This window comes from Meleagris gallopavo, chromosome 13 (assembly GCF_000146605.3).
Source record: "Meleagris gallopavo isolate NT-WF06-2002-E0010 breed Aviagen turkey brand Nicholas breeding stock chromosome 13, Turkey_5.1, whole genome shotgun sequence".
In the NCBI taxonomy this organism is placed as follows: Eukaryota; Metazoa; Chordata; class Aves; order Galliformes; family Phasianidae; genus Meleagris; species Meleagris gallopavo.
The window spans coordinates 10,901,950-10,923,269 of record NC_015023.2 but is presented as its reverse complement, the minus strand read 5'-3'; the positions used below and the strand labels follow the sequence as shown (position 1 = coordinate 10,923,269).

Genomic DNA, 21,320 nt, shown 5'->3' with positions numbered 1-21,320 from the left:
GAGAAGCAGCTCCTGGAGATGCCCGCTAGGCACAGATCTGCCCAGTTTTCCAACTTACGGTCATGTTCTGAATGTTTCATTTTAGCATTTCCTCCACGTTTGCATTTAGAAGTCCTGTTACAGACATAACAGGAATTCCCTACACCTGCAACATGGGCTCAGTGCGTGAGCCTTCCAGCTCCCTAGAAATCCACCCTCGTCTCCAAACACAGCAGCACTCAGGACTCCCCCCGTACCTCCCCATGTGCCTTTCTCCTATATTTAAAAAGAAAAAAACCAAAAAAGCAGTGACCCCAGGCATCAAACAAGACAAGTCTGAAGATAGCTCCCAATTAAGTAAAAGTTCATGGCTGAATCGACTTGACTCAATTATTTACAGCTTTATCACAACATCAAAAAGTAAAAATCGCTGCTTTGAACTCGATTTTGTTGGGGTAAAATGAGGTCTAAATCAAGCCACAAGTAATAATTCATTCTCAGTTTGATGATTAACTTCACTTTCTCTGTCAAGACAAGGTCTCAGAAGGGATTCCCCCGTACTGGATACAATACTTAAATTGGAAAGCTGTCATCTAGAAACCCAGGCGTGTTAGGATTGGCAGCAGTGACTTCAGGCTTTTTATCTCGTTCCTCTTGCGTGGTCACATGGAAGTCCTGACAAAGATTGCTATTTATAAAAGTGCTGTATTCTGCAGGCCAGACAGATGGAAGAAAAATATTTCAATTCAAAGAACTTGTCATACAGCAGAGAGGCCACGAGACTGGAAGCAACCTCCTGTACCCTCACACACACTGAAACGACAGGTGCTGGTATCAAGCTATGTAGTCTCCATGTTCCCAAATCTGTACCTTAAGCCAGCTGGGTTTTTCCCCTCGCTGCACTGCTCACTCTCCAGGTTGGTAATTCCCCCCATGTATGTCACATCCCCTTAATGCACCTCCCCCACCATCTCCTAGGCCTGCCTGAAGCACCTCCTCAGTGATGCCTTTTTAACACAGCTCCACTTGTTACTGTGTGAAGCCTTGCAGAACACCAGATGTAACAGCACCAACATTTCCCAAGTGGGCTAGAAGCATTTTGCTCCTTAGAGCTACGATCACCCTCACCCTTCCAGCCACACTCCTACAGTAACACAGCCACCAGCTAGCTCTGCTCCCCAAACTGCTGAACCCAAAACACAAACTCTGCCCACCACTTTATCACGGCACGTGCTCACACTCTGACTCTTCCATCACACAAGCTTCAGCACAAAGTTTCACAGTTCATCGTGTCTAACACATTTACCCACCTCTTCCTGCTATTGCTTATGTCTCCCAGCCTCGTTTCATCACAAACTGGTCATCAGCACACTCTTACTTTTTATGCCAAGCTCGCAGATGAGAAGCAATGTGTCCCGTGACTCCCGTTCCCAACCCAGCTTTCACTGCAGTACACACAGCCTTCCTTTCACCAGTTTTTTTGCCCATCTTGTCATGCTTGCATAAACCTCCATCCCTTTGACACAGTCGTTAACTTTCCATCTGACCCATAATAAATCCTGCAAGGAAGAGATTAAACCACCTGTTCTATGGGAAAGGCTGTTCTTAACACTACCTGCCATGGAGCAAACCACGTGACAAAACATTCACAAATGCTTTAAGGCTCATTTAATTCCTTCCACACTCAGTGACTGCTGTTGTTGTACGCTCAGCTTGTTCTCTGTGTTTTGTTGCTAGCCCTGACTTAATAGATTCAATACAAATCCCTGTTATCAGCATTATGTGGTAACTTCTTCCATATTCCAGGAGGAGATCAGCTGGTCCTTTTTGTTCCAACCCAGTCATTTCTGCTCCCACTTCAATCCTGTTCTCTGCACAACCAACCATCCACTGCCATACCCACATGCTGCATTACTACCAGGAAGAAAAAGCTAAGATAAGACTCAGAGGATCTTATTATCTTTATATCCTAACTTTGAGCTTAGAAATCTGCCTCCCTTTCTTTTCTCCTTCCATTAAACTGACTTTAAAAACAAACCCTATATAACCCGACACGCGGCTTGTACTTCCCTCAAATGTCAGTGGATCAGAGCTTTGCAGCCCTCAACCCTCATGCTTTCTGATCTCCAAGACCAAAGTGTCTTCTATAGTCTTTTCCTGCACAGCATGGCTAAACTTAGCAGATCAAGACCTCCTCCTACAACACGCAGTTTGCAGAAGTTGCTTCAGCCATTCTCAGGCCCCGCATAACTCATAGATTTCTTCTGTCACCAGAGTATTTCTTAATAAGTATGTTGAGGCCATCGGGGGAGGGTGGGCTGACAAAAAGGATCAGTTCTCAAGGACTACAAACAGTTTATGTAAGAGAGAAGTGAAAAACACCGCTAGTAGCAGCACGAACACAAAGCTCCATCTGCACCTACCTGACCTAAAGAATTTCTGTTAAAACCTGGATGCAGGTTTGGGGGCTTTTGTGCATTAAGAAGTCCGACATCCAAACCTCACTGCTGAGATGACCTGCGTGCCTACAGACACACAACAAGTGGAAGAAGCCTCAGCAATAAAATCACCAAACCCAAAAGACAGAGCTCTCAGAACTTCCTGATGAACCTGCAAAGCTGCCATCTGAACTGCAGCAAGAGCTAGATGAACATCCAGCAAGCAGGAACGCAAGTCCTTCCAGAGCCCAAATGTTTCAGAGGCTTAGAACTTTAGAAGCAGAGCACCCCTGTGCTGCTCCAAAAAGCACCTTCAAAGAGATTACGTGAAGAGGCTTATTTCAGTTGTTTTAACATTTCAATCTGAGGCTCAAGCATTTCTGCTCTTCTCATGTTCAGTCACTGCCAGAACCAACCCAGGCTGGTTGGGGAGCGCCGGGCTCTGTGCCCAGCAGCTGCAGCCAAGAACGCTGCCTTACAGGAAAGAGCTGATGACCAATGAGAAAGGTATCACAAAGGTCCCAGGGCCCTGAGGACTGCTAGGCTGGAACAAACCAAGCAGTCCAGTTAGCCCAGGATTTGAAGACTTGTAACAAAACCTGGTTTCTAAGCAGACAGAGACCCTCCACGCACACCTGGAGATCACAGACTGTTGGTTCTGTTACATCCAGCTGAGGCCCATGAACTCACCTAACACTTCATTGTGGCCTTCCAGTACTTGAAGGGAGCATATGAACAGGAGGGGGAACAGCTGTTTACAAGGGTGGACAGTGAGAGGAGAAGGAAGAATGGTTTTAAACTGAGACAGGGGAGGCTTAGGTTAGATATTACGAGGAAGTTTTTCACACAGAGGTTGATGAGGCAGTGGAACAGCTTGCCCAAGGAGGCTGTGGATGCCCCATCCCTGGAGGCATTCAAGGCCAGGCTGGATGTGGCTCTGGGCAGCCTGGGCTGCTGGTTGGCGACCTGCACACAGCAGGGGGCTGGAAGCAGATGAGCATTGTGGTCTTTTCCAACCCAGGCCATTCTGTGATTCTATGACTTCACGAAACCACCGCAGAAGCTGAGATCTTGCTCTCTCAAAAGTTCCCATGGTTGCCATCCAGAGAGCAGTCAGTTTTTTGCACTTCAGAGCTCTTAGGAAAAGCTTAATGAAAACACAGGAGGAAACACTGCTTTTGTTTACGCTCTCAAGAAGGCAGGCAAAGTTTTTAGGGAACAAGTAATGAGAATTAGTCCTGTAATTTTAGACAGCGAGGAGGGACAACGGTGAAGAGATGGAGCCAACAATAAACAAGAAGCAATTTTGAGCAATAAGAATTCAAACAAGCAGACTTCTAAGCGAAATACGGCACAGCCTGGGCTTCCCATAAAGAAAGTACAAGGCTCGAGGTTCCCTTGTACGCCCGGAGCTGGCAGTGCGAGGCCAACAAGCTCACGATTCAGGGCCAGAAGGGCTCGTGAGCCAGGCGGGAAGGCGGGAAGGCGCTCTGCCCTGCTGTGGCACGGCTGGAGGTGCGGAGGGGCAGCACCGTGTTGCGCTTACAGCCACCGCTACGGCCTGCAGCCTGGGGGGGCTGGCTGCACCCCGAGCCCTGGCAGGGCCCCGCTGCCCACACATCAGAGCCCAGCGCCCTCACCTCTCCCACCTCAGCGTTCCTCAACCCCCACTTTTCCCATTTCGGCGTCTCTCATCCCCCACACACCCCCGCCGCCCCTCACCTCTCCGCCTCACGGGCCCTCAGAGCGCCACCAACGCCTCAGGGCGGCGCTCCCGCCTCTCTCAGCTCTCTTCATGCCCATCAAGCCGCGCTCGCCCTCCTATTGGCTCCCGCAGCTTCAACCGCCCTCCTATTGGCCGTTAGGCTGCGCGAGGCCCGCCCCCTCACGCCCTACTCTGAGCGCGGCCATCGGTTGCGGCGAGCGAGGCTTCGTGGCTCCGTCCGCATCGCCCGCAGCAGGAGAGGCACGGCGCCATATTGCCGCCCACAAACACTCACACGGGGCTATGGGACCCTCTGTCGTGGGCTCGGTGCCGCAGCGAGATCTGCTGGAAAGCCAGGCGGCTTCCCGCGGTGGGCGCTGAAAGCCTGAGGAGGGATTTCTGCCCCCCTCCTGCTAAGGGGGGAAGCCATGAGCCGCCTCAGCATCATGGCGCACACAGAACGCTGTGGAAATCCCCACACCTTGTGGGGCTCAGCTTCACCTCAGCCATATCTGAGCAGTTCCACTTGTGTGATTTTCCCTCCTTGACCATGAGGAAGCGTACTGAAAACCCGGCTGTGTACAGCCTCTATGGCCAAAGCCAAAGCAGCCAGGGCAAACCCTACTTATAGGGTGGTGGTTTCTTTTGGAGCCAAGTTTGCAATGGAGGCATTTGACTCATCGTTTCTAACATTTCAGCCTCCCAACAGTAAAGCCCATTAATCTTGGTCTCGCTCTGGCAGTAATGTGACTCCTTGAGGCTACGGAGCCTTGCAATGGTTCCAGCAACCACCAAAGGGAGCCAGGCTGCTGGGACACACAGCGGGGGGCAACGCTTCACCCCAACCCAACAGCTTCACCCCCACGGCTGGAGAGCCCCTCAACTCAGCCATCATTGGCTGGATGTGACTCTGGGCAGCCTGGTCTGGTGGTTGGCGACCCTGCACGTAGCAAAGGGATTGAAATTAGATGGTCATTGTGGTCCTTTTCAACCCAGGCCATTCTATGATTCTACGATCAGCTCGCAAAGGCCATGCTAACCCTCCCCACCAAGCCCCAAAGCCTTTCACTCAGTATTCCAATTCTGGAAGGTGAGGGCACTGCTCCACATCTGATCTCAGCAAGGTTTGCTTTCAGTAACAATTCCTCAACTGTTTCCTAGTTGTCCGCCTTGCCCTCCCACCTAGGCTGACGAGCGCACGCTTTCTGCCAGGCACTTTACATCCCCCAGCAGAAAGAAGGTTCACCAGCAAAGCCCTAACAGGCCACAGAGAGCGTGATATACTTACACAGGCATCCTGCTGAATGCACTGCAGGATGTGCTTGGCTGGAATCAGGAAGTCTATGAGGTAGCGCAGTCCATCCCCACGGTACGTCTTCTCCACCACATCAAAAACTTGGCACAGCACGGTGGCGGCCGTAGCCTCGAACGGAGGGTAGAGAGCTGATAACGTGCTCTGAATGCAGCCGTCCAGCGACTCCGAGTCCTGCCAAGAGAGAAAGCGTGAGCGGTGCGGCAGCGTGGGACGCCCCAGCCAGCTCTGTGCTGGGAGTGCAGCCACCTCCCAGTGCAGGAGGGGAGAGGATCAAAGCAGCAAACTGCCGTCCTTCCTCCTTTCTTTTGGCACCAGTGACTTCAGGTGGAATAAAAAAAAAAAAAAATTAAAAAACCACCTCTCTCAAAAGGCGAGCGAAGCGCTCACAGAGCACTGCGCACAGCGGCGAGATTCCCCAGCTTTTGCTTACGCTGCAAGTCCGTCTTGCTGAGCTGGGTGGGGCTGCTATTAAACCATTACCGCAGCACGTGAGTGCGTGCGAGTGAGCGAGAGTGTCATGGGGTGGATGGAGCACAGCCCTGCCGCCTGGGCACCACTGCCGGGATCCTTTGCAGGCCAAGGGGAGATGCGGGGGAACGCTCGTGCCGATGTTCCTCAGCACGCTGCAACCCACAGTGCTGCCGGAGCTGGTTGGTAGCAGAGGAAGCCGCTCACTGGTGTAATTCTTCATTGTTCTCACGGCAAGCTCTTTTGGGGAGCCAGGAGTCTTCTGCAGTGAGAGATGCCTCGCACAGGATCACAGCCTGCACCGACAGGACTGCCCCTGTGCTCGAGCACGCGCCTCAGTGCCCGTTTCCTGCTCAGGCGATGGCTCGCAACTTCCCCTGCTGCTGCTGCTCAGAGCCAGCCACGGCCTGCCCGCATTGTCAGAACCCATTCCAACGCTGGAGGCCAAATTCTGATCTGCTGCATGGGTGCAAGTCGCGAGAGCTTGCCAAAAACTAAAACAAAATAAAGCAATCTGCAGACATCTGCAGAGAGGATCGAGAGCCTTCCCTGCCTTTTTGTTTTACGGGGGACCCTTCTGGCTAACCCAAAGCCAATGGGAGTGAGCTTTGCGACAGAACCAAGTGAAAGTTTACTCAGGTGTCTGGCCAGATCCTCCTCTGATATACATCCACCTCCTTTCACTAGAGACAGCGAAAGCATTTGAGCCTCTGGCTCAGAAGCCTTCAGCCTCCTGCAGAACAGGAACAGCTGCATGGACATGCCTGAAAACACACCTCAGTTCCACAGCACGAATCTGGAGAGAAAGTTAAACAAAGCTCACGTTGCCAGCCAGGACCAGCAGGAGGAGGGATCGGGAGGAAGGAAATGTTCACTTCTTTCATTGTAGGAAAGGGTCCTTTGCTCCAGACATCAACTTGAGGAAGTGCCTCAGCCACAGAGCAAGCCTAAAGTGACCAGCAGCCGTAATGCTCCTCACTCAAACCCTCCATCCTTTGCAGCTGCCCAGCTCCACCATCCTTCCATTCCTCATTTTTGAAAGCATGTAGGCACAATGTATTGCTCAGTGGTGCAAGCCTTCCTGTAGGAAAGCATACAGGATTGCACAGGAGAGATGGGCACAGCCAGGCAGTGCCTGCACAATCCCTCCCTGCACCAGTGTGGATGACAGCAAGCCACTATCTGTCTGTGGCACTGCTTCAGCTTTTTTGATGCTGTTTCTCCTGATGTCAGCAACAAGCAAGGCTGAATGGCAGCAAGTAAGCACCTACCCAGCTGCCTCCTGCCATAGCCCTCAAGGTCATTGTAACCAGCTAAACAGAGGTTTAGGAACTATTTTTCATATTCTTAACCCAAGGACTCAAAAAGCAGGAGTAATTTGTGCACACTGACAAATGCTGGATGCTAGACTCAGTGTTTAGGTCTAAATCCCCTCCCTTTTAAGTTTAAACAAGTTTCTGTCCACCCAGAACGTAAAAGCAGTATCAACCCCCAGCTTTGATTCTATTAACCAAAATGAAAAACCTCTTTCAGCTGGACCTGACATAACATACAGAACTGTGCTTTTGAGTCCAAACACAGCCAGCTGAAGGCAAGCACAGCTCTGGTAAGGCTGTGCCACCAGCTTCAGGGCTGCCCCGTGCCTCCAGGGGAACAGGAGGCCTTCACCTGCTGCTCTTCCCCCTAGCACCAAAGAGCCCAGCTGTGGGCTCCCACTGGTATTACAGCTGGCAGCATCTGGAAATGATTTCAACCTGATCCTCTACAGCCCCCAGATTCAAAACCTTGGCCCGTGGCAGCTGTGGGGTTCTGTTCTGCCCTCTGCCCCCATACCTCTTGCACAATTCTTGCAGATATTAATCCCCCTTCCCCAGTGAATTTCGTTTACTGTTGCAAATAAAACAAAGAAGTAAAAATATTTGCACATGAGCCGGTGCATTGCTCTCAGGTTCTCACACCATTCCTGCTGCCTGAGCAAAGGCTTCACAAGATAATTATTAACACTGGCACCGAATCAAAAAGCCTTTATATGGTTAAAATAAACCAAGCTGTATATTATTCTACCTTTAGTAAAATACAGGATAACCATAGCCTGTAGCCATTGTAAAGTTCAGTGCTAACAGATGCTTCCCCTCTCTCTGGTTCACTGTACCATAAAGCCATGATACCTGTTCAGGCTTGAAGGACGGAGAGCTGCTTTCAAGCCCCACCTTTGGATCATTTCATTAGGTTCTCTGCTAACTCCACTGGAAAAGCCCCAAATGTGGTTGCAAACGCATGCATCCCATTGGGATCCACCTGATGGCAGAACCTCCTCAGAACACAGCGTGGCAGAGCTTGGAGCAGACTGAACTCTGAGCATAGACTTGGGAAATCAATTCACAGTCCTGGAGATGGGATGGGGCTGCTTATTTGTCTGGTTCTGGGACAAATAAGCTTCTCAGGAGAGAGAAGGAACTGCCTTGGCAAGGGCAGTGGCCCTGAAGGAACCACGGTTTGGAAGCACAGGGAACTCAAACAGAACACCAAGAGAAGGGGGCAGCATCCTCCACTCCAGATGCCAACAGAAGCCCACAACCCATCCTATCCACAAGCCACATTCCCTGTGCCACTCAGGGATGCAACCCCCACCAGGAGGCACAGGGAGCCAGGATAAGGATCAGTGTCCCAGGAGAAGGAGCGCGAGCCAAACCCAGTAAGGATCCAAGGAAAGGATGCGCTCCTGCCCACACCTGCTTGTACAGCAGCCCCAGAAAGCTGGCAAAGCCCCACGCAGGGCTCTCCTGGAGAAAGCAGCCCCCTCTGTGCACTGCAGATCTCAGGCCGGCCGGTCTCCAGCAGCATTGCCACATCCTGCTAATGGAAAAGGCCTGAACACATGCTTCTTTCCAAACACAAACAGGACTGCTTTCCAACCAAGCCAGAGAGCATCTCCCTGAGCAAAATAAAAAAAAACAAGTCTTGGGACTCAAATGTTTCTTTGTAAATAGCACAGGAGGCCCATGAACTCCTGCACGCTGCCGCCACACCTCCCAAAAGAGAACCAGGCTTTAAAAATAACTGCTCCATAAATCAAGGCTCTAAATAAAGCCCAGGTTAAGGTCACGTCCGGCCACGGCAGCTTTCACCACACCGCAGCTGGGAGCTGGTTGATGTTACAGCCCTGCTCCAGGGACCCATCTACCTCTCCTCATGCAAGCAGCTGCTGCAGCATGTGAGGAGCCTGCAAGGAGGCATCTGGAGCGAGCAGGAGCTCCTCAGCCCTTTCTGGGTGCCTTTGTGGTCAGGAAGAGGACTATAGCTACTGGGAGCTCCTGCCATGCTGCAATTCAAGTTGGACATCAGGAAAGATCTCCTCTCTGGAAGAGCAGTGATGCAGTGGCACAGCTGCCCAGGGAGGTGGGGGAGTCCCTGTCCCCAGAGCTGTGGGGATGTGGCACTGAGGGACGTGGACAGTGGGCATGGTGGGGTGGGGTTGGGGATGTGAGAAGTCTTTTCCAACCTTAATGACTCTATGATTTCCTTCTGACTCAAGTTCTTCCTCTTTGGGACCTGCTGCTCACCAGTCAGGGCTGAGTACAAGACCTCCTTCAGGTTTGGAAAAGAAGTCAGCCCACCAGGGATAAGAGAGATGAATCCCAAAGGTACACATCAGGAAAGTGCCTAGGATGGAAGCTCAGGTGGTGCAGGACAGTGCTGCATCCCTTCCCTGCACAGACCTGCACTGCTCTAGCCACCCGGAGCCACCATTCCCTATAATTCACTTGACCACCTTGGATGGAAGCCAGCATTGTGCTCAAGAACACTCGCCTACAAAAAGTCCTGAACAAGGACAACACGAAGAAGAGGCACAAATCTTCCCTGCTGACAGCCCAGATGCTGTCTGAAGGCTCCTAAAAGTTCCCAGCAAGCCCAGGACTCATGGCAGACAACACTCCTTTCTGGCAGGCTGGACCGGCCCATGCCACATGCTGAGGCATACATCTGGCAGCAGGAACTGAGGATCTGCAGCTTTGGCAGGGTGAGCACCCAGCCTCCAAACGTCGCCTGCGTGTGGCCCCCGGCCAGGTTTGGGGACTGGGGGAAGGGAGCCCCAGGCAGGCTGTGCAGGGCCGGGTCACTCTGCCAATACAGGCTGCCGTGCTGCGCCGCTTGGCTGGGGCTGCTGGGCTCTCAGTTGACGTGAGAAACCTCATTTCCAGTAAAAACAGACCTCTGGGCTTTCCACGAACCCTTTCCACTTTCTGACAGCAAGCTTTTCCTTTAGGGGGAAAAAAAGAAAAGAGATATTTCTGTGTTCAAAAAGGTCTCCAGCTAAAAGCAAGGCTTGTTTTTCTGACAAAATCTGAGATTTCCCACTCCTTTTCTGCAGGGAGGAGAACCCTCCCATCCCCATTTCCTGAGCAGCTCTAATCGCAGCAGCAACGAGTTCAAGAGAGGAAAATCTTCCCAGCACAAGTGCCAGCTCCCCCGGCTGTGAGGCTCGGGGGGAGGCTGGGAGCAGAGCACCGCTGCTTTGGGGTGGTTGGGCTGTAGAGCACTCTGCTCACTGAGCGCTGCAGCTGCGAGGCTGGCATTCACACCGCTGTCCTGCGAGATGCCCACGAATGGCTCCACCTGCTCTGTGGCTGAGGGTTTTTCAGGGAGAAGCAGCCCAGCAGCGAGCCGTGCTCCAGCAGAAGGCTCTCACAAGCCGGCTTCGTGCACAGGCTGTGCCTCCACCGGCCCCTCCGGCCTCGCAGGGAGTGGTGCTCTGGGAATCATTTCCAGATGCCTCCCTGCTCCCCAGCCCTTCCCTGGGCCGCCAAAGCAGCTCCTACTGGGCAGCCGCGCAGGATTAGCATTCCAGGCGCTGCAGGAAAACAAGCGCTTGGAAGCGATTAACTCATGATCTCTTGTTTAATTAAACAAAGGGGAAAAAATGATGTATTTGCTTTTCAGCTCCGAGGTCCCGCTTCTGCGCATGCGGGAGGGCTGGGAGTGAAAGGCAGGGCAGCCCCGCAGCCTGCATTGGTTTGCACTGTGGGGACATCCTGGGCAGCTCTGGAGCAGCGCAAGCCTCCCAGAGACACAGCACTCAGCACCTCTTCCTCAGAGCCCCGCATTCCCTCTTCTCTACCCTTTCCTTTAGGTTTCCCCAGCACTACGCAACACTGCCTGCAGCTCCCACCTGTCCGTGCAACACCCAGCGCATCAGAAGAGCTGCTGACAACTGCACAGCAGATGAGGGTGGTCACACAGACCCACAGCCCGAGCGAGACCTCTCCTAGCCAACTGGAGATAAACTCCTCCTCGCAGGCTGCCCTCTATTAGCTACAGCTCAGGGGGTCAGACAGGTGTTTAAAGAGCATCTGAGAAAGCAGACCCGAGCCCTGGCCTGGAGCAGAGGTGCTCCAGCTGACACAGGGGCCTGCGGGTGAGAAGAGCTGTGTGAGCACCACCACCATACAGCTGGGAACCAGCTTACCTTGGTTTAGTTCAATCAAGGGATTAGGTCCTTAATCTGAAATAACTGTCTAAGCACAGATTTTATTTTTTTTTTAAATATCATTGGCATAGCTCTAACCGTGCAATTAATTACCAGAGCTGTAATCAGCGCGATACAAAGCCCTGGGCACTTTGGTAACACCCTTCCCAGCAATGGACTGGTGCTGGCTGCGCCTGCATTTGCCTGTCACCTCCCTGAGGCCCCAGGACAGAGCTGCACAAGCTCCCCAGGCTTGTTGAGCAGCCAGCACCACGTGCTTGTGCTCCAGCCAGGGCTCACAGCATTTAAAGTGCCACCCGAGCCAGGAACTTCCACTTCTACAGGCCAAACACTGGCACCTTACAGTGTAAGAAAGTGCCCTTTCTTACCAGTCTCTTCCAGTAAGTGACTTAAAAAAAAAAAATAAAAAAAAATCACTCTGTTCACTACCAATTGGAAGCAATTGCTTGAGCTTGTTTGTCTTATTAGTTACAGCACTTGCTCCTCTCCCAACTTCAGGCACCAGCATGGGTTTGACCCAACCGACCTAACAGCAACACCCCATCTTCTTTACCTCTGCCATATACTGGGGTGCTCTCAACAAAAATCACAGAACTGTTAAGGTTGGAAAAGAGCTCTCAGATCCCCAACCCCACCCCACCGTGCCCACGTCCCTCAGTGCCACATCCCCACGGCCCTGGGACACCTCCAGGGACAGGGACTCCCTCACCTCCCTGGGCAGCTGTGCCACTGCACCACTGCTCTTTTTGAGAAGAAATCATTCCTAATATCCAACCTGAAGTCAAGGTTTCATTTACACCTGCCAGCTGCAAAGCACACGGAGGCAGTTCTCAGCCACACATGTCAGCTGCCTCCATCATCCTTCAGCCAGGAGCATCAGACCCTAACCCACATATCATGCTCAGACCCCCATCTGTGAGCACCTCCCAACAGATGGGCAGCCTCCTGTGCTCCAAGAGAAAATGATAATCCTACAGGAGGACAGCTGACGAGTACCAGGAATGATCTTCTCAGGGTCACCATTTAGGTTATTGCTTCAGCACCAGGTGTAAGGCTGCAGCCAGATCCCGTTATCCAGTTCCCACCCTTCCCCTGCAAGGTGCACGAGCTGCTGGGACAGGCTCCCAAGGGCAGATTTTTCAACCTGCATAAGTGAGGGTGGATGCCTCTAAGAAAAGAACATGAGTTAAATGAGTTCCCAGACTTAATGCAGGAGCCAGATAACACTCCATGGTCTCAGCATCCCGGAACAGATGAGCCACGGCTCCTTCTGGTCTCAAACACCCCGTCTCACCACATTCTTGTGAGACACAAGTCCTGCTACATCAAGGAGGGGGGAAAAAAGCATTCTGAAGCCAGAGCAGCAATTCCAGCAGGGTTGGCTGTTCCTAGGAGAAAACCAAGTGTGCAGGGGCTCTCCCTTGGAGGAGCAAATCCCTGCACGCCCTCGACGTGAGAAGCAGTGGCAGATCAGGTGCCAGCGTGCACCTTACCTCCAAGGAGGGACAGAAGGTCAGGGCAGGCAGCCCAGGGACACCACAAACCCTGCCTGGATAAATGTACCTGCTCCAGCGAGCTACATTTGCTCCAAGGCTCTCAGAGCTGGCTGGGAAATAGAGGCAATGCATGTTGTACATTGAAGCCCTCCCGCCCCTGAGCAGCCAAGCCTGGGGCTTAGAGCTGGATGGAAACATTTCCCCTGTATTCAGATAAAGCCCTAAACGAGTGCCTCCTGGAGAGCTAAGTACATCAGTCATAAATGCAGTGCATTGCTTTTGCTAAACGCCCGAGTCAGACAGGGGTAAACACAGGGCTTTTAAAGCTACTCCCTTTATGGCTTTTTTTTTTTTTAAATAGAAAAGTCTCACGTGTCCCATTATTTCCATACATATCAAAGAAGGGTGGAGATTTAACTAGCGATTTCTAAAAGACATCTTTGTGCACAGAAGGGATGTATGCCAAAATGTGGGTGGTTATAAGCCCAAACACAAAGGGGAATACATCCACAGGCATTTTTCCCCTTGATCCATTAACGGGTCTGCATACCAGCCTGCCGAGCGGATGAGAAGGACCTTGTTCAAAAGGTAAATGTATTCTGAAAGATGACAACAGGCAGCAAATAACCCACATCCTTTCACCATATCTGAGGCTCAGGCTTCTCCAGCTTCTCCTTTCCATGCCAGGCAAGCCACTACCTGGCCACAGCATCTTGTCCTACCAAGGCCCCACGGAGGTCCCTTTCCATCACATCTCCCCGCATCCAAGAGCACGTCTGTCCTCAGCTGGTCCCATTCCTCTCCACCTGAGCCCTCTGGTTCCACCACAACCAATGGCTGTGGCCTGAGCCAAGGCATCACCCTGGGCATCCCAGACCGACAGCAAGATGTTCAATCTGAGCAGACAGGAGGATTTTCAGGATTTTTCCGTGCTACTTTGACTTGATATTTCAGCTTGGCATCCAGTGGTGCAAGAAAACAGGATGTGCACGAAACCCAGCAGGAGCACTTAGCCTAGGAAATGCTCAATCTTTTGTTCTTTTTGTGTTTTACTGAAAGACCAAACCAGCCAACAGGGATATGGGCACATTCGTGACCCAGAGCTGCTAGGCAGGTGTCACGCATGGTGAAATGCACAGCCCTGAGCATCCCATCGTACAAGCAGGGCATCCCCTTTTATGCCACCATGTCTTCTGAGCACCAGGAGGAGGTCTGCTCTAGCAACGGCCTTTCCTTATAGAACCTCAGCCGGTGTAGCAGCCACAAAGGCAGTGCTATTCACTCGCACGTGGCTCTCAGCGTGCCTCTCCCATGGCGTATTTGGAAAGCCAGCACCTTCAGCATGCAGAGCCTGCGACCACAAGGCAGCCCTGCCCTCCTGACAGCTCACAGACTGCCAGCGACAGCTCAAAGAGCAGCCAGGAGAGCTTTCCCTCCTCAATGCCCACATGGAGCCAGATTAACCTCCTGCCTGAAGCTGGACCCTGTTCCCAACAGGGCCACAGACAATTCTCAGAAAATAAGTGCTGACACTCAGGGTACGTCTCCCTGTGGAAACCTGCAGCATCTCACCAGAAACGCTCGATGCTTGCATCCCCCTGTTAGAAGAGCAGGTTATGTGATTGCTGGGCAGAGATGTGTGGGTGCAGCTGGCTGGCACCTGCAGATTCATTATTTTCATTGCTGCAAGGAATCTTTTTGCACTGCAGCAAGGGAGCACGGTCACCTTCCCAGCACAGATAGTCACCCAGAGAGGACGGCCTTCAGACCACTTCCAGTGCTCAGGATTACGCCTCTGGGCTCTGTCTGTGTTCCAGAAAATCTAGCTCATTGCTTTGGCACAGAAATAAAGAAAGAAAATCCCAAACACTTAAAGTTCTTTGCGATTCCCAGACTCATTTCCTTCCCACTCCAGAAGACATAAAGGCAGGATGACACAAAGACCATCCTTTCTACTGAAATCTCCTCTCTTGTCAGCACAGAGGTGCCGCCTGAACTCATCTGCAGGAAGACACCAACATTTGCATAAGTTGGGATATACCCAGCAACCACTGGAAAGCAGCAATCATCCTATCGAGGGCAGAAGAAGCAGCCCGAGCAGCTTCCCAGGGATGAAGCTGTCCCTCAGCCTGGAGAGCAGGGCTGTGCCCACCACGGGCTATTGCTCACTTTGCCTTTAGCCAACCTCCTCAGGAGTGGAGTTTTGCACTTGCTTGGGTGGCAGCTGCTCCTCAGGAGAAGCAAAGCTGGGGCACTGTGGCTCAGCCATGGGCTCTGACCAGCTCCTGTGCCCCAGCCAGCGGGCAGGGTGAAGTCCAGTCCCTCTCCCATGGAAGAGTGATTGTTACTGGAGAGCGTGAGCAGATCTCCAGCTGTGAAAGCCACGATGTGATGAGGTTTCACAGTTGTAAAAGCCAGTTCTGGGGGAAGCGGGCACCTCTGCCTAAAGGTATCTTGCCCATTTGATGCTTTAGGCACTCATCAGCTATAGCAACACTACCTACCACGTATGGAGAGTGGAGCATCCTTCACATTGATACAAAGAGTCACCTGCCTCACACAGCTGGGCAGCCCCCAGCAGGAGCCGAGCCTCCAAGAGTCCCACAGGCCAACTCACATCCACTGAGATCCAAATCTTTTGCCTACAGGGTTTGGTTGGTTCACCAGTACACCAGAAGCTCAAGTCCAGTGGAACAGCTTGTGGCTGCAGGAAAGGACAGGAGCCGTGGGGTCCTTGGCAGAGGAGATGCAGGAAGCAAAGATGCAGGCCAAGGGAAGAGATGCAGGCCTGTCAGTTTAGCTGGCTGCAGAAACCAGGAGTTGGGCAACTCATTTTTTGATGAGAGCCAACGTGCTCCAAGCCCAGAAGCTGGACTGAAGTGGCCAAGCAGCAACTCAAGCAAACAAAGCACCAGGAGGCAGCCTGGTCCGTGATCCCTGACCCCTATAGGTGCATGCCATGGCCAGGCACAAGGCTGTCCCACAGCCACTCCCAGGGAGGTGGGGTGCTCTGCTGCCCGGCTGGTTTCTCAGCACACTCTCTAAACGTCCAGTGCCAGCTTTGGGCAGGGGAAAAGGAGCCCTGCCCTTCCCCAGGCTCTGCAAAGGGGCAGTGCCCACAGCAGGACACCGACTCCAGCCCCGCATCCAAGCGGTGTGCCTGCTCTGCTCCATCCCAGCCCGTTGCTGCAGGGCCCTGAGCAGCACCCCACGGGGGATCGGTGCCAACAAGAGCTCCGAGTCCCCGCAGCCACCCCAGGGCTGGCACCCAAATAACGGGAAGCACAGGAGCACCGCTTCCCACCTCCAGCATCACCCCATCACAGCTCCATCCCGCACAGCCCTGCTCCAAAGCCCTCCGCGGCGATTTCCTTACCATGTTCCCGGCCTCCTTCTCCCCCCCCTCACTTCCAAAAGTGGCTTTTTTTCTCTTTTTCCTCCATGTGTGCGACGGGGCGTCTCCTCTCCCCTCCGACGTGAACCGCTGAAGCACTTTGAGTCCCGGACTGTAATCCAAGCCCTCGCCGCCCCCAGCACAGCTCCAACTAATCTAACTCATGACACTACGGAGCAGGGGACCTCCAAGGTTTCTCTGACAGCCAACCCCAGTGCTCGGCGGTGGAGGGACATGGCGCGGGGTGCTGCCTCCCCCAGCCCCACCGACCAGTCCCTATGGCATCGCTGCTCCCCGCGCGTCGTTTGCCTGCTCAGCAGCGATGCTCCGTGCCACAGAGCTGCTATCGCCTGGGAAGATCCGAAGAGCTGCTGGAGGAAAGCAAGTCCACCGCAGACATCCCACGGAGGTGGCCAGCTTCTCAGGGAGCTTTCCAGCAAAAGTTTTCTCCCCCGCACTCCTCTTGGCTTTGTAAGTTCAGGGAGGATTCTCCGCTCTGCAAGATGCCGAGGAAATGCTGAGGGTTGGGCAAAAACACCGAGAAATAAGCAAAGAGCACTGAGAAAAAGCTGTTTTTTCTAACTTCTGGAAGGCAAACGAGAGAGGCAGTGACCGCTTCAGGCAGCGGCAACAAACTGCACTGGGATCGGGCGAGAAGCAGAGACCTCGCCCCCTCCCAAAGGAGGAAGTAATTTAACATGGCAAGTTTCTCCACCCCTCCATTAATTGTTTAAGATGGCCGGGGGCCAAAATACTGCCCCTGAGAGCGGGGAAGGTCACCGAGCAGGCAGACAACAGCCTCCAGAAGCAATAACGGGAAAGGGCAGAGCCGGTGGGGAGGGGGAGGCAGGTGCCGGCACCCCAGGCCTGTTGGGGCACAGCGGGAAGCGACCCCCAGGAGAAGCTCTGGGGATGGGGCGTGGGGCTGGGCTGCAGGATTTGGGGTGGCGTGGACCTCGTTAGGGATGGACCTCCAAGTCTGGAGGCCAGGGTGCTGGCACCCTGCTGCTGGTGACGGCGAGACAAAGCGGTGCATGCCAAGGGGAAGGGAGATTCAGAGACCTACAGCAAGAGGGACCGCGGTCCCTGCAGGGACAGGCTCAGCAAGCTGGGTGGCGGCAGCTGCTGCCAAAGCCCTCTGCTGCTCCAGCCAAGGGCAGCAGGGATGGATGACTGTCCCTGCAGGAGTTCAGCTTGCTTTCCTTAAGCAGAAAGAGAGGCCCTCCTAGATGGGATGCAACAGCGGAGCAGCTGCATCACTGTTTAGCACTTATCTTCTGAAGTCCTTGCTGGCACAGCCTTTCCCACAGCCATCAGCGGCTGCTCGCCTCCTCCTTGCAGTTCCCCACTGCAGGTTCCCCATGGAGCTCCTGCCCACACCAAGCGTGGTCAGGCTGGGTGAAGGACAGCATCCCCAAGATGCAGAGAGGATCACAACCAACCACCCAGTTGTTACCATCCCCAGCATCCTTAAAAGGAATCTATAATCCTGCCTCTGTGTGCAGAAAGCCTTTCCCTCCTTGTCAAATTCACAGCAGAAGGATGAGGAAACTTCCCTAGCAGAGCCTCTGAGTGCAGACTTCAGTGCCCGCACAAGGCTACGTTTGCGAGCCAGCTTTGCCCTTCATTTATTCCCCAAAGAACATCTCTCAGCTCACGACCATAGCTCCAGCAGGTGCTGGAAGCGTCCCATGGGCCGTCCCCACACTGAGAAAGGCAGCAGAGAGTGATGTCTGTGCAAGACACGTGGCATCCAGCTGGCTGTGACAAGTGCTAGCAGAGATGCTGAGCTGTTCTACTAACAGCTCCAGGAGAGCAGCTATCAGCTCTTCTCAACCCTGGGAGCACAAAGTTGGCTTCTCCTGCAGCCCCAGTCAGCAGCAGGATTAAGGATTATCAAACACCTAACTGCAGCTCTTTGAGAGCCAGGCAGAGAAGGGGGGCAGCTCTGAGGGCTGTGTAGGAGTCTGCAGCATCCCCTTAAGCACAGACAAGGAGGGCACAATGTAAGTGCACACACACACACACCCCTCAAATCCAGTTTCCATCACATTTTCCACCTCTATGATCAGGTACAGAGCCAGGTGCTATCCAGACCATCAGCCAGCACTTGCTACCCCAGTGCTACTCATACTATGCAGTCATTAGCAAATGATTTTTGAAATGCAGCAGATGTCTTAGCCACAGATATAACAACAGAGAGCTCTCTGCAAGTTCCCAGGCCAACACCACATGAAATTCAATGGTTGTATGTGCAAAAGCAGTGAGGGAAGGGGCTGTCTAACAGGAGAGCAGCTCAGCATCTTCCCCCATCCCAGGCTCCGCTCGCCCATCGCAGCCAATGGCAGTGATGTGATTTCCTGTGCCCTGCTGCAGAGCAGCAGGGAACATCATGGTGCTGTTTACTCTTGGCTGGATCCTAATATAGATATTTTTTTTTTTTTTTAAACTGCAAAGCGGCCTCTCCCTCGTCTGCTGCATCAGAGATCTGTTTCTTCCACCAGCACATGGCAGCCAGCTGCAGCCAGCACTCCAGTGGGTGTTGAACAGCCCCTCGAGTGTGGTGCACAACAATGCCACGCTTGTTCCCCAACACAGGCTCGTACTGTCTCCTTGCAGAGCAGCTCCTCACTCTTACACGAGCCCTGTGGTTTTCTCATGTTGAATATTAATTGCTGATGCCAGTGCAGAAGTCTGCTGTAAGCCAGGAAGGGGCAAGGAAGTGGCCAGGAGCCCCTGGCACCAAACAGCCTGCCCAAAGCGTTGGCTGGGCCAAGCACACAGATCCAGGTCCTTTGCACAGACCCACAGGCAGTTTTACATCGAGGGAACCACTCTGGCATGCGGTGGTGGGGTCCTGCTGGACGCTTCCCCTTTTCTGGAGCTGGGTTCTGGAGCTGCACTGCTATCAAAGTGCCCGCTGAGGCCCCAGGCAGACAGGAAGAGAGCACAGGCAGTCGCTCTGCTTTGAGCCCCTGCTATTAGAGGTCTACTTCTCAGCTGTGCAAAGCAGGGAGAGCTCAGTACTGTTACCAACAGGACTCAGCTGTTCTGGAGGAGACACAGACGTTTTGGATGCCAGATAAGGACATCTTCTGACCTAGGGGAAGTTGTGCAATGAAAGCTAGACAGTCTCCCTACAGCAGCCAGCAGCTCGCAGCAAAACACCCCATGCACTCCACATTAACTCAGCATGAACAGCAGTGTTATGCTCAGCACAAGGAGTCTCCCGTGTTGATGGGCACCTCCAGGGGCAAGGAGAGCCCAGGAGCAGGTGGTGGCAAACCAGATGACTCCAAATCCACTTCCATGCATCTGCTGCACCGAGGCTCTCCGCCACCTCCCACGTCCACACACATGGCTGTGCAGATGTCCCATGGATTAAGCTGTGCTCTCAAAATACAGCTTCATCATGTTACGATCACAGCAAGCCACCCACTGTGAACCCCATCAGCATGCAGGGACATGGGAAGCCACCAAGAAGCAGCATCAGATCCTGCTCAGTACAAGCAGGTGCCTTAAGTCCGGTGATGGATGTTTACTTGAAATAGGTTTAGTCAAAGGAAACAACAAGTGCTGCAAGCAGCCCTCAGCACCAACAACACTGCAGGACTGAGCGAGTCCTCTCCCCGTTAGGAACACGAGAGAGTGAAATGCGGCTTAATAATATTTAAACCTTTATTTCAGATCACAAGAAGGCCTTGGTTTCACAAGAGTACCTCTTGGTTTAACTAATTAATTTGATAATCCTCTATTTGGAATCCTCAAGAGACATTCAGCCTTGAAAGCAAGTAATTACCTCTAAGTGGCAACCTCTTTGTGAGGCCCAGCCTGATCAGGAAAAAAGTGTCTTAAGCCAGAAATATAATCACTGTGTGATTTCCCAGAAGGAGTGGATAAGAGACAACATAACAACAGCTGGTCACACTCACAACCTCAAGACACAAGAGCCACTCAATTACCAGGTCTCCAGTTTACACTTCAAGAAGCCATTCAGTGCCACACACAAACCTGGCATGCAGGCAACCACCAGGAAGCTTTACAGGAGATGATTTCTATTTCTTGGCTGCTTCAGACCCCACCACTATCTCTGGTTAGATAAGGGCAGACTGGCTTTCTCTGAAGAGCAGTCTGAAAGTGACCCATCTCTCTCCAGATCTCACAAGCTTAGTAGCATGGAACAGTCATCTGTTTACCTACCCACGCTAACCAGCCCTGCTGGCAGCGGTGCTGTGTGATATTCAATCCCAGCAGTGCATGTTTACTCTACTCTCAGACTGCTCAGCTCAAACCTAGACGTGCCCATGGGCACCTCACCTTTCCTGGCCCAGCCTGGCAGGGCTGTGTCCCCCACACATGGAGCACAGGGGTTCTCAGCTTCTTCAAACAGGGTCCTTGGTCACTGCTGCCAGGGCCCACTCCTCTTTCCAGGTTTGTGTGACAGAGCACAGGTTGGAAGGATGGATGCCCTCCACCCCATGCTTCTGAACCACCGGCTCTTATGTCACTGCCCTGTGTCCAGCTTCAACACAAGAAGCAGACAGAGCCCTTACCAAGGCACCCAGTGGGCGCTGAGCAACAAGAGAAGTAGGCAAGCACTGAGACACACACATCTGGGCATCCCAAAAGTGATTCAAAATGAGTTATACCCAGCTAGGAGGGAAGGGTTCCAGCTGTAACACCTTGCTTCTGAGAAGGAGGGATCCACCAACAACCACTGCTTGTGCCCACCACAGCTTGGGCACTCATTGGGGTCAGCACCAGGGGCTCCCCAGTACCCAAAGAGCACCAGACCACAACACTTCCATCAACCTGCTCCAGGAACTCTGACCCCGCAGATTACCATCCCTAAAGGATGAGCATCCTGCCCCAGCCCCCCTCACAAACCCCTCACTTACATCCAGCACTTGTAGAGCAGCCTGCACCCAGCAGATCCCAGCAGATCCTGCAAACCATTCTCCCATGGCAGAGAAGGAAAGCTTTCACCTCCCTGCAGTCTGCTCCTCCAGAGCAGAGGGAGAAGCAGCTGGGTTAGAT

The 21,320-nt window shown here is 52.9% G+C and overlaps 1 protein-coding gene across 4 annotated transcripts in view; it reads right to left on the bottom strand.

Annotated features, from left to right (window-relative positions):
* The window catches only part of LOC100550505 (rho guanine nucleotide exchange factor 40-like), a 71,774-nt gene extending 50,454 nt beyond the window's left edge, over positions 1 to 21,320 (bottom strand). Inside the window, exons 1-2 of one of the 4 annotated variants that reach the window (XM_019619785.2) lie at positions 21,182 to 21,320; positions 5,411 to 5,608 (exon numbers count right to left, since the gene is read on the bottom strand). In XM_019619785.2, coding sequence (XP_019475330.1) covers positions 5,411 to 5,608; positions 21,182 to 21,247 — 264 coding nt within the window. In that variant the 5' untranslated portion in view covers positions 21,248 to 21,320. Of the gene's footprint in view, positions 1 to 5,410; positions 5,609 to 5,795; positions 6,409 to 16,265; positions 16,935 to 21,181 lie in introns of those variants that run through there. The other 3 variants (XM_010717889.3, XM_010717888.3, XM_019619786.2) reach the window with 3 other exon arrangements.